Source organism: Salmo salar, chromosome ssa20 (genome assembly GCF_905237065.1).
Source record: "Salmo salar chromosome ssa20, Ssal_v3.1, whole genome shotgun sequence".
NCBI lineage: Eukaryota > Metazoa > Chordata > Actinopteri > Salmoniformes > Salmonidae > Salmo > Salmo salar.
Window position 1 is genome coordinate 61,048,960 of NC_059461.1, and position 14,198 is coordinate 61,063,157.

At 46.8% G+C, this 14,198-nt stretch overlaps 1 protein-coding gene across 1 annotated transcript in view; it reads right to left on the bottom strand.

The window, feature by feature from the left end:
- Positions 1-3,915: 3,915 nt before the first annotated feature.
- Positions 3,916-14,198, bottom strand: part of LOC106580990 (protocadherin-16) — a 233,531-nt gene continuing 223,248 nt past the window's right edge. Inside the window, 6 exon segments of the mRNA XM_045703726.1 lie at positions 3,916-7,984; positions 11,729-11,915; positions 12,039-12,706; positions 12,968-13,123; positions 13,125-13,255; positions 13,921-14,051. Coding sequence (XP_045559682.1) covers positions 6,053-7,984; positions 11,729-11,915; positions 12,039-12,706; positions 12,968-13,123; positions 13,125-13,255; positions 13,921-14,051 — 3,205 coding nt within the window. The 3' untranslated portion in view covers positions 3,916-6,052.

Here is a 14,198-nt window from a genome sequence, read left to right on the forward strand (position 1 = left end):
GAGATTTTTGACGAGCAGGTGTCCACATACTTTTGGTCATGTAGTGTAGAAGGAATATTAGAGAATGGGGGACGTGTGTAAGCTACTGATCTGCAAATAGATTAGAAAACTAAGTCAAGTGGAGAACATTGGCATAATGGTCATATTGATATTGGTTACTCCGTTTTCTCCCCAATTTCGTGGTATCCAAATGGTAGTTACAGTCTTGTCTCATCGCTGCAACTCCCGTACAGACTCGGGGGAGGCGAAGATCGAGAGCCGTGCGTCCTCCAAAACACGACCCAACCAAGCAGCACTGCTTCCTGACACAATGCCCACTTAACCCGGAAGCCAGCCGCACCAAGGTGTCGGAGGAAACACTGTACACCTGGCGACCGTGTCAGCGTGCACTGCGCCCGGCCCGCCACAGGAGTCGCTAGTGCGCGATGGGACAAGGACATCCCTGCCGGCCAAACCCTCCCCTAACCCGAACGACACTGGGCCAATTGTGTGCTGCCCCATGTCTCTCCCGGTCGCGGCCGACAGCGTATATATATATGGTTTTCATGGGTTGGAGAGAGAGGGGACTGTTGTTGGAGACTACTGTACTTGACTTTATATGGTGACTTTATACTCTTAGCCAGTGCTGTTTCCCAGACACAGATTATAACCTAGTTCTGGACTAAGAATCACTTTCAATGGAGAATCGTTATTGAACAAGATTTTTAGTCCAGGACTAGGCTTAATACTGTATCTGTCCGGGAAACCGGCCCTCAATGTTTTTCAATAGCATAATGCACAAAGTGAAAAGCATCCTATATTTTATTGGCCTCTAACACATCAGATATTGAAACCACCCTTATGCTTCAATCAGACTCACTCATGGAACCCCCTAGCTGGGTAGTTATATACCTACCAGGAGCACAAACCCTCTAACAAAGCAGGAACTGGTAGCTAGCAGTCTGAATTGAGTTTGGAGGAGAACCCTGCCACTTAATTTCCATGACTGGCTGCCCCTAACAACGAGGTTAGTGTGTAACTAGACCAGAAAAAGATGGCCCCTATGGGCCCTGGTCAAAAGTAGTGCACTATATAAGGGATAGGGTGCCATTTGGGAAACACATTTACATTCAGCCCTGGTCATAAACAATACAATAAAGACTATGTCAATCCCATCTGGTCTTCATTCACTAGAGCTCTCAGTGATCCCCATTCTCATCTAGTAATGTAGTTGATCCTCATATTTAACAACCCCTCTTTGCTAATTAGAACAAGAGAGATAGAGACACTACATTGTATTGTGTTCACATAAGTACTTTAATCAGGCACTTTGACAAGAAGAACAAACACCTAGCACATCAGGGGAGATATATGATATGTGGGGAACAGGTATATTATGGGCTACGTGCGGGAAGAAAGAGGATGTACAATTTTATAAATAAACTGATGAATGAACAAAGTAAGAGATCAAAACAACATGATATCCACGCTTCTTAATTTTAAACATACAGTTGAAGTCGGAAGTTTACATACACCTTAGCCAAATACATTTAAACTCAGTTTTTCACAATTCCTGACATTTAATCCAATGTAAAAATTCCATGTCTTAGGTCAGTTAGGATCACCACTTTATTTTAAGAATGTGAAATGTCAGAATAATAGTAAAGAGAATGATTTCTTTCAGCTTTTATTTCTTTCATCACATTCCCAGTGGGTCAGAAGTTTACATACACTCAATTAGTATTTGGTAGATTTGCCTTTAAATTGTTTAACTTGGGTCAAACGTTTTGGGTAGCCTTCCACAAGCTTCCCACAACAAATTGGGTGAATTTTGGCCCATTCCTACAGACAGAGCTGGTGTAACTGAGTCAGGTTGGTAGGCCTCCTTGCTCGCACACGCTTTTCAGTTCTGCTGACAGATTTTCTATAGGATTGAGGTCAGGGACTTGTGATGGCCACTCCAATACCTTGACTTTGTTGTCCTTAAGCCATTTTGCCACAACTTTGGAAGTATGCTTGGGGTCATTGTCCATTTGGATGACCCATTTGCGACCAAGCTTTAACTTCCAGACTGATGTCTTGAGATGTTGCTTCAATATATCCACATAATTTTCCAGCCTCATGATGCCATCTATTTTGTGAAGTGCACCAGTCCCTCCTGCAGCAAAGCACCCCCACAACATGATGCTGCCACCCCTGTGCATGGTGTTCTTCGGCTTGGAAGCCTCCCCCTTTCTCCTCTAAACATAACGATGGTCATTATGACCAAACAGTTCTATTTTGTTTCGTCAGACCAGAGGACATTTCTCCAAAAAGTACTTTGTCCCCATGTGCAGTTGCAAACTGTAGTCTGGCTTTTTTATGGCAGTTTTGGAGCAGTGGCTTCTTCCTTGCTGAGCAGCCTTTCAGATTATGTCGATATAGGACTCGTTTAACTGTGGATATAGATACTTTTGTACCTGTTTCCTCCAGCATCTTCACAAGGTCCTTTGCTGTTGTTCTGGGATTGATTTGCACTTTTCACACCAAAGCACGTTCATCTCTAGGAGACAGAACGCGTCACCTTCCTGAGCGGTATGATGGCTGAGTGGTCCCTTGGTGTTTATACTTGAGTACTATTGTTTGTACAGATGAACATGGTACCTTCAGGCGTTTGGAAATTGCTCCCAAGGATGAACCAGACTTGTGGAGGTCTACAATATTTCTTCTGAGGTCTTGGCTGATTTCTTTTGATTTTCCCATGATGTCAAGCAAAGAGGCACTGAGTTTGAAGGTATGCCTTGAAATACATCCACAGGTACACCTCCAATTGACTCAAATGATGTCAATTAGCCTAATAGAAGCTTCTAAAGCCATGACATCATTTTCTGGAATTTTCCAAGCTGTTTAAAGGCACAGTCAACTTGGTGTATGTAAACTTCTGACCCACTGAAATTGTGATACAGTGAATTATAAGTGAAATAATCTGTCTGTAAACAATTGTTGGAAAAATTACTTGTGCCATGCACAAAGTAGATGTCCTAACCGACCTGCCAAAACTATAGTTTGTTAAGAAGAAATTTGTGGAGTGGTTGAAAAACGAATTTTAATGACTCCAACCTAAGTGTATGTAAACTTCAGACTTCAACTGTAAATAGCCTTGTGTTTTAAGGGCAGTTTAACATGACTTAACAAACACTTTTAAAGGTTTCTAAGTTGGAGTGGAGCTGAGTACTAATTAGCTTCCATCACTGTGTGTGTTCCAAATGGCACCCTATTCCCTACATGGAGCACTACTTTTGTTGCACACTCTATGGGGAATAAGGTGCCATTTGGAACATAGCTTCTGTGTCTCAAGGATGTACTGTAGTTTCTCAGAGCCAATAAAGGTAACGTTTCTTCAACTAACATGTTAACAATTAAAAACGGTACGAAGACTCCAAAACTGTCAGCCTGGAAGAAGCTCCACCGTGACGAATGAAGGAAAATGGAGTCTCCCGATTTAGTCCATGGCAGAAGGCTAGCTAACCATAAATACAACCTTACACAGAGGTATTTAGTACAGGCTGCCAAAACCACTTAAATTGAACTTGTTTTTCTATCAGACAACAGACAGTAAGCTACGAGCTAAAGGTCATGCAGGTCTACATGGGGTGCATCCCAAATGACACCCTATTCCCTATTTAGTGAACTACTGTATAGGGAAGTGCACTCTTTTTGCGGAGGAAAATACCCCCATAGGGTCCTGGTCAAAAGTACTATATAGGGAATAGGGTGCCATTTGGGACTCAGTTTGGTGTTACATTCTGGTACCAAGAAGTGGTATCTCAACAGACACGAGTTAGTATCTAGTTACACCTAACTCTAGGCGTAGTGAAAACTAACAATACTGCAAACTAACAGTATTAATAACTTACATTACTGTAGTTCAGAGAAGGAACTAAGAGAGAACAGATGAGCAATCTCAACAACACCGTTTTTATTAGTGTTCTTTCTAGTTTCAGTCCTGCATGTGATTTGAAAAGCAGTATTTCAGAGATTCATCTGGCTTTGTGGAACATCCCCTGCAAAGAAATTAAGAAAATATCTGTTGCTACAAGCTTCTCCTGGTCCAAGATGCTGGAGAGAATCCCATCAATACTGAGATGAGCTTAGTGAGCTACAGTCTGTCAGAGGTACACACACAACCCTTATTCAGTCTGTCACTCTGTCAGAGGTACACACACAACCCTTATTCAGTCTGTCAGAGGTACACACACAACCCTTATTCAGTCTGTCAGAGGTACACACACAACCCTTATTCAGTCTGTCAGAGGTACACACACAACCCTTATTCAGTCTGTCAGAGGTACACACACAACCCTTATTCAGTCTGTCAGAGGTACACACACAACCCTTATTCAGTCTGTCAGAGGTTCACACACAACCCTTATTCAGTCTGTCAGAGGTACACACACAACCCTTATTCAGTCTGTCAGAGGTACACACACGACCCTTATTCAGTCTGTCAGAGGTACACACACAACCCTTATTCAGTCTGTCAGAGGTACACCAAAAACCCCTACTCAAACCTCATGTCAGCTGTTTTGTCGCCTGTCTGTCTGGATGGTTCTACTGCCTCTAGAATAACAACTAGACCGGTCTGCTGAATTACATGACATAGTTTTTTTTCTTTGTTCTATTGCTGACAACTTTGTAGTTATATTGCAGCTGGTCTCTATAATCTTTCTGACCTCCCCTGTCTGTCTGTGTCTGAGTGGTTCTGCCCTTGTCTGTGTCTACTGTGCCACTAGAATACCAAGTAGACCTGTAAGGCTCATCGTGATTAAGGGATTAAGGACACCTGAAAGGAAGGACATGATTAATGGATGTCAAGTTCACCTAAACTAGACTGGAGGGAAGAAACAAAGGAACGTGTATAGGACATGAGAACATGGGTGACTGATCCTTTCAAACAAGACTCAAAAGACGATGTGCATCCCAAATGGTAGCCTATTCCCTTTATAGTGCACTACTTTTGACCAGGTAGGACATTATATAGGGAATAGGTGCCATTTGGGACACACATATGGCACACTGAATTAGTATGAGAGGGATCCAACACGCTACCAGATTATTTTTGAAAGCTTCTTGACCAAACACCTTATTGATACTGGTATCATGTTCTTCCAGCAAGGCAAGCTCCTTTTTCACTCCTCTGTAATAAATATTTACAAGAAATGACAGCATATCCCCCCAATCAATCACACTAATAGAAATAAAGAGCTTTGTTTCATTCCAAAAGCACATTAATGGTTAAGTACATGAGATAGAACCAACATACAGTTCAAACATACTGTTACATAGCTACAAATATACACATATGGAAATATATTCTGAGGCTATAACAGCCCTCTGGCACAGAATTAGTGCCATTTCTAGTCAGAAACCAAAGTCAGTATAAAAATATAGACAAAAAAAGGTATCTTCTACAAAATATTGACATCATGGCTCCCCGTTAGAATGTGCAAATCCTGGGTAGTTTAGTTCTCTTGATACTGATTGGATCGAGGGAAGAGGAAGTCTTCAGGAACAGGCAACATCCATTTTGGTCTCAGTTTTGATTCTAGTCCAGTTTGAGAGTCCCATTAGTTTATGATGTATCTACCACCTTTGGTGGTTTGAGAGTTACTTCATTATTTAACTACAGTGCTAACCACACTCTGTGTTCTGGCCAGAATGGAAGGTACACTGTACGATCCAGTCTATTGACACCAGATACTGTGACCATTACACAATAGGAGGGGTACCACCCTGCAACCTAAATAGTGTCAATTGAGACAACACTTCTGTTTTCTGACGAACAATAACTCAGTATCAGTCTTCCAATCTCCAGTACCTCAGAGTCTATAGAGTCTATATCCTCATCTCATTCTACAGAGTCTATATCCTCACCTGGGACTCGATAGTCTATATCCTCACCTGGGAGTTGATAGAGTCTATATCCTCACCTGTGAGTCGATAGAGTCTATATCCTCACCTGTGAGTTGATAGAGTCTATATCCTCACCTGTGAGTCGACAGAGTCTATATCCTCACCTGTGAGTCGATAGAGTCTATATCCTCATCTCGGTCTCTTCACTGTGCTCCATGCTGTGTTCAGTGGTGCTGATCATGGAGGCTGAGGGGCCCTGGGTGACCCCGAAGGGTATGATGGCTGGGGAGCGGGCGGCCAGGGGGGACAGGGAGGGGGAGAAGCTGGGGGACATGGCTACTGAGGAGGGGGAGCCCTCGTGACTGATGGGGGACCTCCGTAGGGAGGCCAGGTGGGGGAAGGAGGACCTCCCCACAGAGGGCTTGACAGGAGCAGGCTTGACCGGGACTGTCTTCGCCCCGGGGTGGGCTACGGAGGTGATTAGCGGCGGGGGGTCAATGCGAGGGGGTTTGGGGTCCATCTTGGCTTTGTGCTGGAGAGGTCTGCGAGGGTTAGGAGTGGCCGTCTCATCCTTTAACCTCGCTATCTCCGTGAAGACGCTTGCTAGTGGCTGGAACTGTGGGCACCAGTTCAGCAGGTAGTCCCAGTTATAACTGCCCCTCAGCTCCTCGTCACTGGCCACTATGGCTGTGAGGGAGCCATCCACAGCGGGTTTACCATCCACTGGGAAGGCATAGTCTTTAGGGTGGGAGATGTTCAGCCCCCTCCCTACCCCCAGATAACCTCCTCCATCCTCCCGGTAGACAGGCACCTGGCCAGCCAGAAGAGTCCCACTGAGACTGGCCAGCTTCTTGGCCTTGAACCACTGGTTGGCATCAATGTTGGGCTCACACGAGACGTCAGACAGCTGGTCAGCGTCCTGCTGGATACCAGAGTCTGGCCCACGGGCTGAGATGTGTTCCTGCATGGACGAAGAGATGGAGGAGACACGGGGGTACTCGTTGATCATCCGGATCTCATCGTCCTCCGCCGCCTCCGCTGAGCCACGCCCGCTGGAGTGGGATGGGTCCAGGGAGCCCCCGCGGGGGTATGGCCCTCCCCCACCACTCCCTGTTTGGTCGGAAACATACCCTGGTAAGGCCTGATGGTAGATGCGGTCGCTCCGGTCAGTGCCGGTGACTTTAGTCTCCTCTAGTTTGTGTAGCATGGTGCCGTGGCCGGGAGAGGCTGGAGGTCTGCAGCGACTCTGCTGCTCCTTCTTCTGACGTCTCAGTCTCACACAGAACAGAGCCATGGCGATGAAGATGAGGATGAGGATGGCTCCCAGGGACACAGCGATCACACTGACCAGCAGCAGGTTCATGTCCGACACTAGGCCGAAGGATGTGTTAGTCACGTCAACGGTGAGGCGGGCGGTGGCCACGCGGGACGTCTCCAGAGGGCTGTGGGCCGTCAGGTCAAGGGTCATCACACGGACCTCCCTCTTGGCCCTACTCAGGTGTCGGACGTGGCTGTCCATCTTCAGGGAAACCACACCCGTCGATGCATTGACCTGGAAGTAGGGCGAGGGGTCAGCTAGGGAGTAAAGAACAATCCCGTCCACTCCCTCGTCCTCGTCTCTGGCTGTCACCTGACCGATGCTCTGGCCCTTCTTCGCCCCCTCAGGAACCAGGAAGGAGAACTCTAAGTCGGAGAACACAGGGTCATACTCATCCTCCCCCATCACGTACACCTGGATGGTCACCGTGGCAGAGTAGTTCCCTGCATCCATGGCCAGAGCTACAAATTTGAACAAGTTCACCTTCTCAAAGTCGAAGGTGGAGCGAGTCCGGACCTCGCCTGACGTCTGGTTGACCAGGAAGGCGTCTTTCCCCTCTCCAGTCTTGTCCAACATGTAGTACCTCAGCTGTCCGAAGACTCCTGTGTCCTGGTCGATGGCATGCAGCATGGTGACAAGGGTGTTGTGAGGCTGGTTCTCTCTGACGCTGGCGGTGAGGATGGGCAGAGGGAAGTAAGGTCTGTTGTCATTAATGTCCTTCACCTCCACAGTGACTGGAGCCAGCGCATAGTGACCCTGTCCATCTGACGCCTGCACAATGATCACATGGGATGCCTAGTAGGAGGGTGAGATAGAGAGGGGGAGGGAGAGAGAGGGAAAGAGGGTGACAGAGAGAGATAGATGGTGAGATGGAGAGAGAGATTAATACTTTCTTTATCGCTGAAGGGAAATGAATTGTCAGCAGCAGAATATACAAACAGTCTATGTTACGATGACGCCGACGAGGATGGCTGATGTTTTTCATGCCCGTAACCAATTGTGCTATTTTGTTCATTATTTTTGTGTTGTTTGTAACTTATTTTTTAAACTTATTTTGTACATAATGTTGCTGCTACCATCTCTTATGACCAAAAATAACTTCTTGACATCAGAACTGGGATTATCATGGACTGGAAGAAGCTTTTTCCTTTAATGGGTCCAACAAGAAAGACTGCTCTCCCGGGAACAGGCCCGGAGCCCTGTCATTTGTGTGAAGAAAAGGCGGAGGAAAAGAGGACGCAGATCGGGCTGCCTTTTGAGAATCCGTAGGCGAGCGAGTAAACTCCCACTGCCATCAATTCTACTTGCTAACATGCAATCAATGGAAAATAAAATGTATGACCTACAATTACGATTATCCTACCAATGGGACATTAAGAACTGTAATATCTTATGTTTCACCAAGTCGTGGCTGAACGAAGACATGGATAATATAGAGCTGGAGGGATTTTCAATGCTCCGGCAGCACAGAGAAGCTCCGTCTGGTAAGATGAGGGGTAGGGGGGTGTGTCTTTTTGTCAGTAACAGCTGGTGTGCGATATCTAATATTAAAGAAGTCTCGAGGTATTGCTCGCCTGAGGTAGAGTACCTTATCATAAGCTGTAGCCCACACTATCCACCATCTATATTATTCGTAGCCGTCTATTTACTACCACAGACCGATGCTGGCATTAAGACCGCACACATTCAACTCTATAAGGCCATAAGTAAACAAGATAATGCTCACCCAGAAGCTGTGCTCCTAGTGGTCAGGGACTTTAATGCAGGCAAACTTAAATCAGTTTTACCAAATTTTTACCAGAATGTCACATGTGCAACCAGGGGGGAAAAAACTCTAGACCACCTTAACTCCACACACAGAGATGCATATAAAGATCTCCCCCGCCCTCCATTTGGTAAATCTGACCATAATTCTATCCTTCTGATTCCTGCTTACAAGCAAAAACTAAAGCAGGAGGTACCAGTGACTCACTCAATACGGAAGTGGTCAGATGACGCAGATGATACGCTACAGGACTGTTTTGCTAGCACAGACTGGAATATGTTCTGGGATTCATCCAATGGCATTGAGAAGTATACCACCTCAGTCATCGGCTTCATCAATAAGTGCATCAACAATGTCATCCCCACCGTGACCATACGTACATACCCTAACCAGAAGCCATGGATTATAGGCAACATCCGCATCGAGCTAAAGGCTAGAGCTGCAGCTTTCAAGGAGCGGGACACTAATCCGGATGCCTACAAGAAATCCCGCTATGCCCTCAGATGAACCATCAAACAAGCAAAGAGTCAATACAGGATTAAGACTGAATCCTACTACACCGGATGTGGCAGGGCTTGAAAACTATTACGGACTACAAAGGGAAACCCAGACGCGAGCCTACCAGACAAGCTAAATGCCTTTTATGCTCACTTCGAGGCAAGCAACACTGAAGCATGCACGAGAGCACCAGCTGTTCTGGATGACTGTGTGATAAAGCTCTCGGGAGCCGATGTGAGGAAGACCTTTAAACAGGTCAACATTCACAAAGCCACGGGGCCAGATGGATTACCAGGATGTGTACTCAAAGAATGTGTGGACCAACTGGCAAGTGTCTGTAATACCGACATGTTTCAAGCAGACCAACATAGTCCCTGTGCACAAGGATGCGAAGGTAACCTGCCTTAACGATTACCGCCCCGTAGCACTCACGTCGGTAGACATGAAATGCTTTGAAAAGCTGGTCATGTCTCACATTAAAAGCATCCTCCTGGACACCCTAGACCCACTCCAATTTGCATACCGTACCAACAGATCCACAGATGACACAATCTCAATCGCACTCCACACTGCCCTTTCCCACCTGGACAAAAGGAACACCTATGTGAGAATGCTGTTCATTGACTACAGCTCAGTATTCAACACCATAGTGCCCACGAAGCTCATCACTAAGATAAGAACCCTGAGACTAAACACCTCCCTCTGCAACTGGATCCTGGACTTCCTGACGGGCCGCCCCCCAGGTGGTAAGGGTATGCAACAACACTTCTGCCACGCTGATCCTCAACACTGGGGCCCCCCAGGGGTCTGTACTTAGTCCCCTCCTGTACTCCCTGTTCACTCACGACTGCGTGGCCAAACATGACTCCAACACCATCATGAAGTTTGCTGATGACACAACAGTGGTAGGCCTGATCACCGACAACGATGAGACAGCTTATAGGGAGGAGGTCAGAGACCTGGCAGTGTGGTGCCAGGACAACAACCTCTCCCTCAATGTGAGCAAGACAAAGGAGCTGATCGTAGACTACTGGAAAAGGTGGGCCAAACAGGCCCCCATTAACATCAACGGGGCTGTAGTGGAGCGGGTCGAGAGTTTCAAGGTCCTTGGTGTCCACATCACCAACAATCTATCAGGGTCCAAACACACCAAGACAGTCGTGAAGAGGGCACAACAAAATATTTTCCCCCTCAGATAACTGAAAAGATTTGGCATGGGTCCCCAGATCCTCAAAAATTCTACAGCTGCACCAGCGAGAGCATCCTGACCGGTTGCATCACCGCCTGGCATGGCAACTGCTCGGCATCTGACCGTAAGGCGCTACAGAGGGTTGTGCGTACGACCCAGTACATCACTGGGGCCAAGCTTCCTGCAAACAAGGACCTATATACTAGGCAATGTTAGAGGAAAGCCCATAAAATTGTCAGAGACTCCAGTCACCCAAGTCACAGACTGTTTTCTCTGCTACAGCACTGCAAGCAGTACCGGAGAGCCAACTGTAGGACCAAAAGGCTCCTTAACAGCTTCTAACCCCTAGCCATAAGACTGCTGAACTATTAATCAAATGGCCACCAAACTATTAGATTGAACCCTCCCCCCCTCCATTTGTTTTGTACACTGCTGCTACTCACTGTTTATTATCTCTGCATAGTCACTTCACCCCTACCTACATTTGGGCGGCAGGTAGCCTAGTGGTTCGAGTGTTGGGCCAGTAACCAAAAGGTTGCTAGATCGAATCCCCGAGCTGACAAGGTAAAAATCTGTCGTTCTGTCCCTGAACAAGGCAGTTAACCCACTGTTCCTAGGCTGTCATTGTAAATAAGAATTTGTTCTTAACTGACTTGCCTAGTTAAATAAAGGTAAAATAAAAAAATAAATGTACAAATTGCCTTTAACCTGTAACCCCACACACTGACTCGGTACCTGCTGTATATAGCCTCGTTATTGTTATGTTATTGTGTTACTTTTTAGTATTTTTTACTTTAGTTTATTTGGTAAATATTTTCTTAACTCTTCTTGAACTGCACTGTTGGTTAAGGGCTTGTAAGTAAGCATTTCACGGTAAGGTCTACACTTGTTGTATTTGGCGCATGTGACAAATAAAGTTTGATTTGATAACCAATGACCAAGTCTTTGTCTATTTCTGTATCAAACTATTTCCTATGTAGTACACTTCTTTTGACCAGGGCCCATAGGGCTCTTTAAAAGGTTGTGGTCTATATAGGAAATAGGGTGCCATTTGGGGCACATAACAAGCCAGGAAGTGCCTTGGTACCTGTCTCTCGCTGTCCAGTGGTCTCTGCAGCCTCAGGGCTCCGGTCCAGCGGTCTACCTGGAACATACCCGTCTCATCCCCAGAGCTGATCAGGTACTGCACCTTCCCTACGGCCGGGGAGTCTGGGTCTGTTGCAGACAGGCTGAGGACCTCAGTCCCTGTGGCTGCTCCTTCACTCAGCACCACACTGCAGGGTTCAAGGTGTTTTTATTAGTCACTTTTACAAAAAACATGACATTTGGTTTCCCAGTGCAAACACATGTAATAGAGTAATTAAGGACATTTAACAAACAACAAAGTACCAAATTACCTGTACTCTGCCCTGCTGAACGCCGGAGGGTTGTCGTTAGTGTCCGTCACACTGATCAGCACAGAGACAGCCGAGCTCCTCTGGGGCACGCCGCGGTCTGACACGACCACGGTCAGGTTGTAACTGGACACCGTCTCAAAGTCCAGCCCCTCACCGGTCAATACCAGGCTGCCTACTGTCTGGAAGCCCCGTCCTTCCAAGAAGCGTACGCTGCTCTCGATCTGGAAGGCATTGCCTGCGTTTCCGCTGGCTATAGTGAAGTCGAAGCCGCAGTTGTCGCGTGACGCGTCGCCGTCAGCCGCCTCCAGGGTCAGGATGGTGGCGCCCGGAAGGCCGTCCTCCAACACCGTGGCTCTGTACTCTGATTGGTGGAAGACGGGAGCGTTGTCGTTGACGTCAGTCACCTGGACCTGTACAGTAGCAGTGGAGGAGAGGGCTGGTGTTCCCATGTCTCTGGACTCTATTACTACCAGGATAGAAGGGTTCTCAGAGTCAAACTCTGCCTGCTGGGTGATGAACAGGGTACCATTGCTGGGGTCGATGTAGAAGATGTCCCGGGTTGATGACATCACTCTGTACGTGACGCGGCCGTTCTCTCCAGAGTCTCGGTCCGTGGCTGTCACAGTGACAACTGCACTGCCAGCTGGGGAGTGCTCTGCCAGAATCACCTGGGAAACACATCAGGGACATATTCAGAATAGTTGAGGCATGTTGGACAGGCAAGTTAATGGTTAATGGTACCAGGAATCTGGGTTAGTAAACTAAATGAGGAAAATAGATACATACACACACAGCATCATTATTGATCTGTATGTACATAGAAAAATCCAGATAAATAGATCTCATCGTCTCTTATGGCATCCTTGCATCCTGCCAACACAAACACAGATTTTCCAAGGCTAGTGGAGGCCGGTTAGAGGATAGACTACCTGGTAAAGATCCTGTGTGAAAGTAGGAGCGTTATCATTCACATCCTCCACCAGTATGGTGAGGTTAGCTTCAGTCTGGTGTTTGGAGTCAGTTGCCCTGACAGTCAGCGTGTACCAGGTCCTCTCCTCGTAGTCCAGAGGGGCGGTCAGAGACACCCCGCCCCCCGTAGCGATGGATCCCAAACACGCCCTGGGAGGACGGGTCCAGGTGGAGGGTGTAGGACAGGGTTGGGCCTGAGTCAACGTCGTTTCCAGTCACCTGGGTTATTACCGAGCCAATCAGAGTGTCTGGAGGGAGAGGAGAGCGAGAGAGAAGGGGGGGAGGGGATAGTACAGGGGGATAGAGAGTGAGCGTGGGAGAGAGAGAGAGAGAGAACAGGGTTTGGGAGATTGTTATATGGGAACAACACTATAGCCATAGAAGCAGCTCCCAGCACATAACATATCCTTTTACATCATGTTGCTTTTAGGAATATATTGCACACTTCTGATTTCTTTTTTTTTCTGAATTGGATATTTTATACAGGAAACTGTAGACGTCATATGTACAACAGGATATGAACAGAGGGGAACTTGGCTTCAGAACGACTCATAAAAGGGTCAGTTTTATCACTGAGAGCTGCTGAGTGCTGCCAGAGAGAGGAGTGAGGATCAGTGATAAGATCAGTGGACTAAAGGTTCACTGTTAAAATGACTGCGTCTCAAATGTCTTAGACACTTGATACATATACCCCCTGGTAGAGGACTACATAGTGAATAGGATGTCAGTTAAACACACTTGGGTTCAAATACTATCTCAAACCATTCAAATACTTTGTGTTTGCTTTAGCCTGCCTGATGTACCAGTTGGGTGAGGTTTGCACTTTTGCGAAGCCGAGCTAAAGTATTTAAAATTAATTAAAATAATATTTCAACCCGGGTCTGCAGTTGAGACCCGCGGATCATTGACTTACTCTCTGGCACTCTGATCTCGCGCGGCAAGGGGATTGTAGGACTATTGTCATTGAGGTCCACGATTATCACCGTGAGGGTCGCCGAGCCGGCCAATCGTGGTGTGCCCCGGTCCGTTGCCGTAACAACCAGCCTGGTGCCATGGAAATGAAAAAAGAAACTGTCAGTTGGAGTTTGGTTCTTATCTTTTGTTTCAGGTTTCAGAACCTTTCATCTCCTGCTGTCTTACATCAGAACCTGTTGTAGCCCAGAGCATGACAGATATTTAGTTTCCAATACA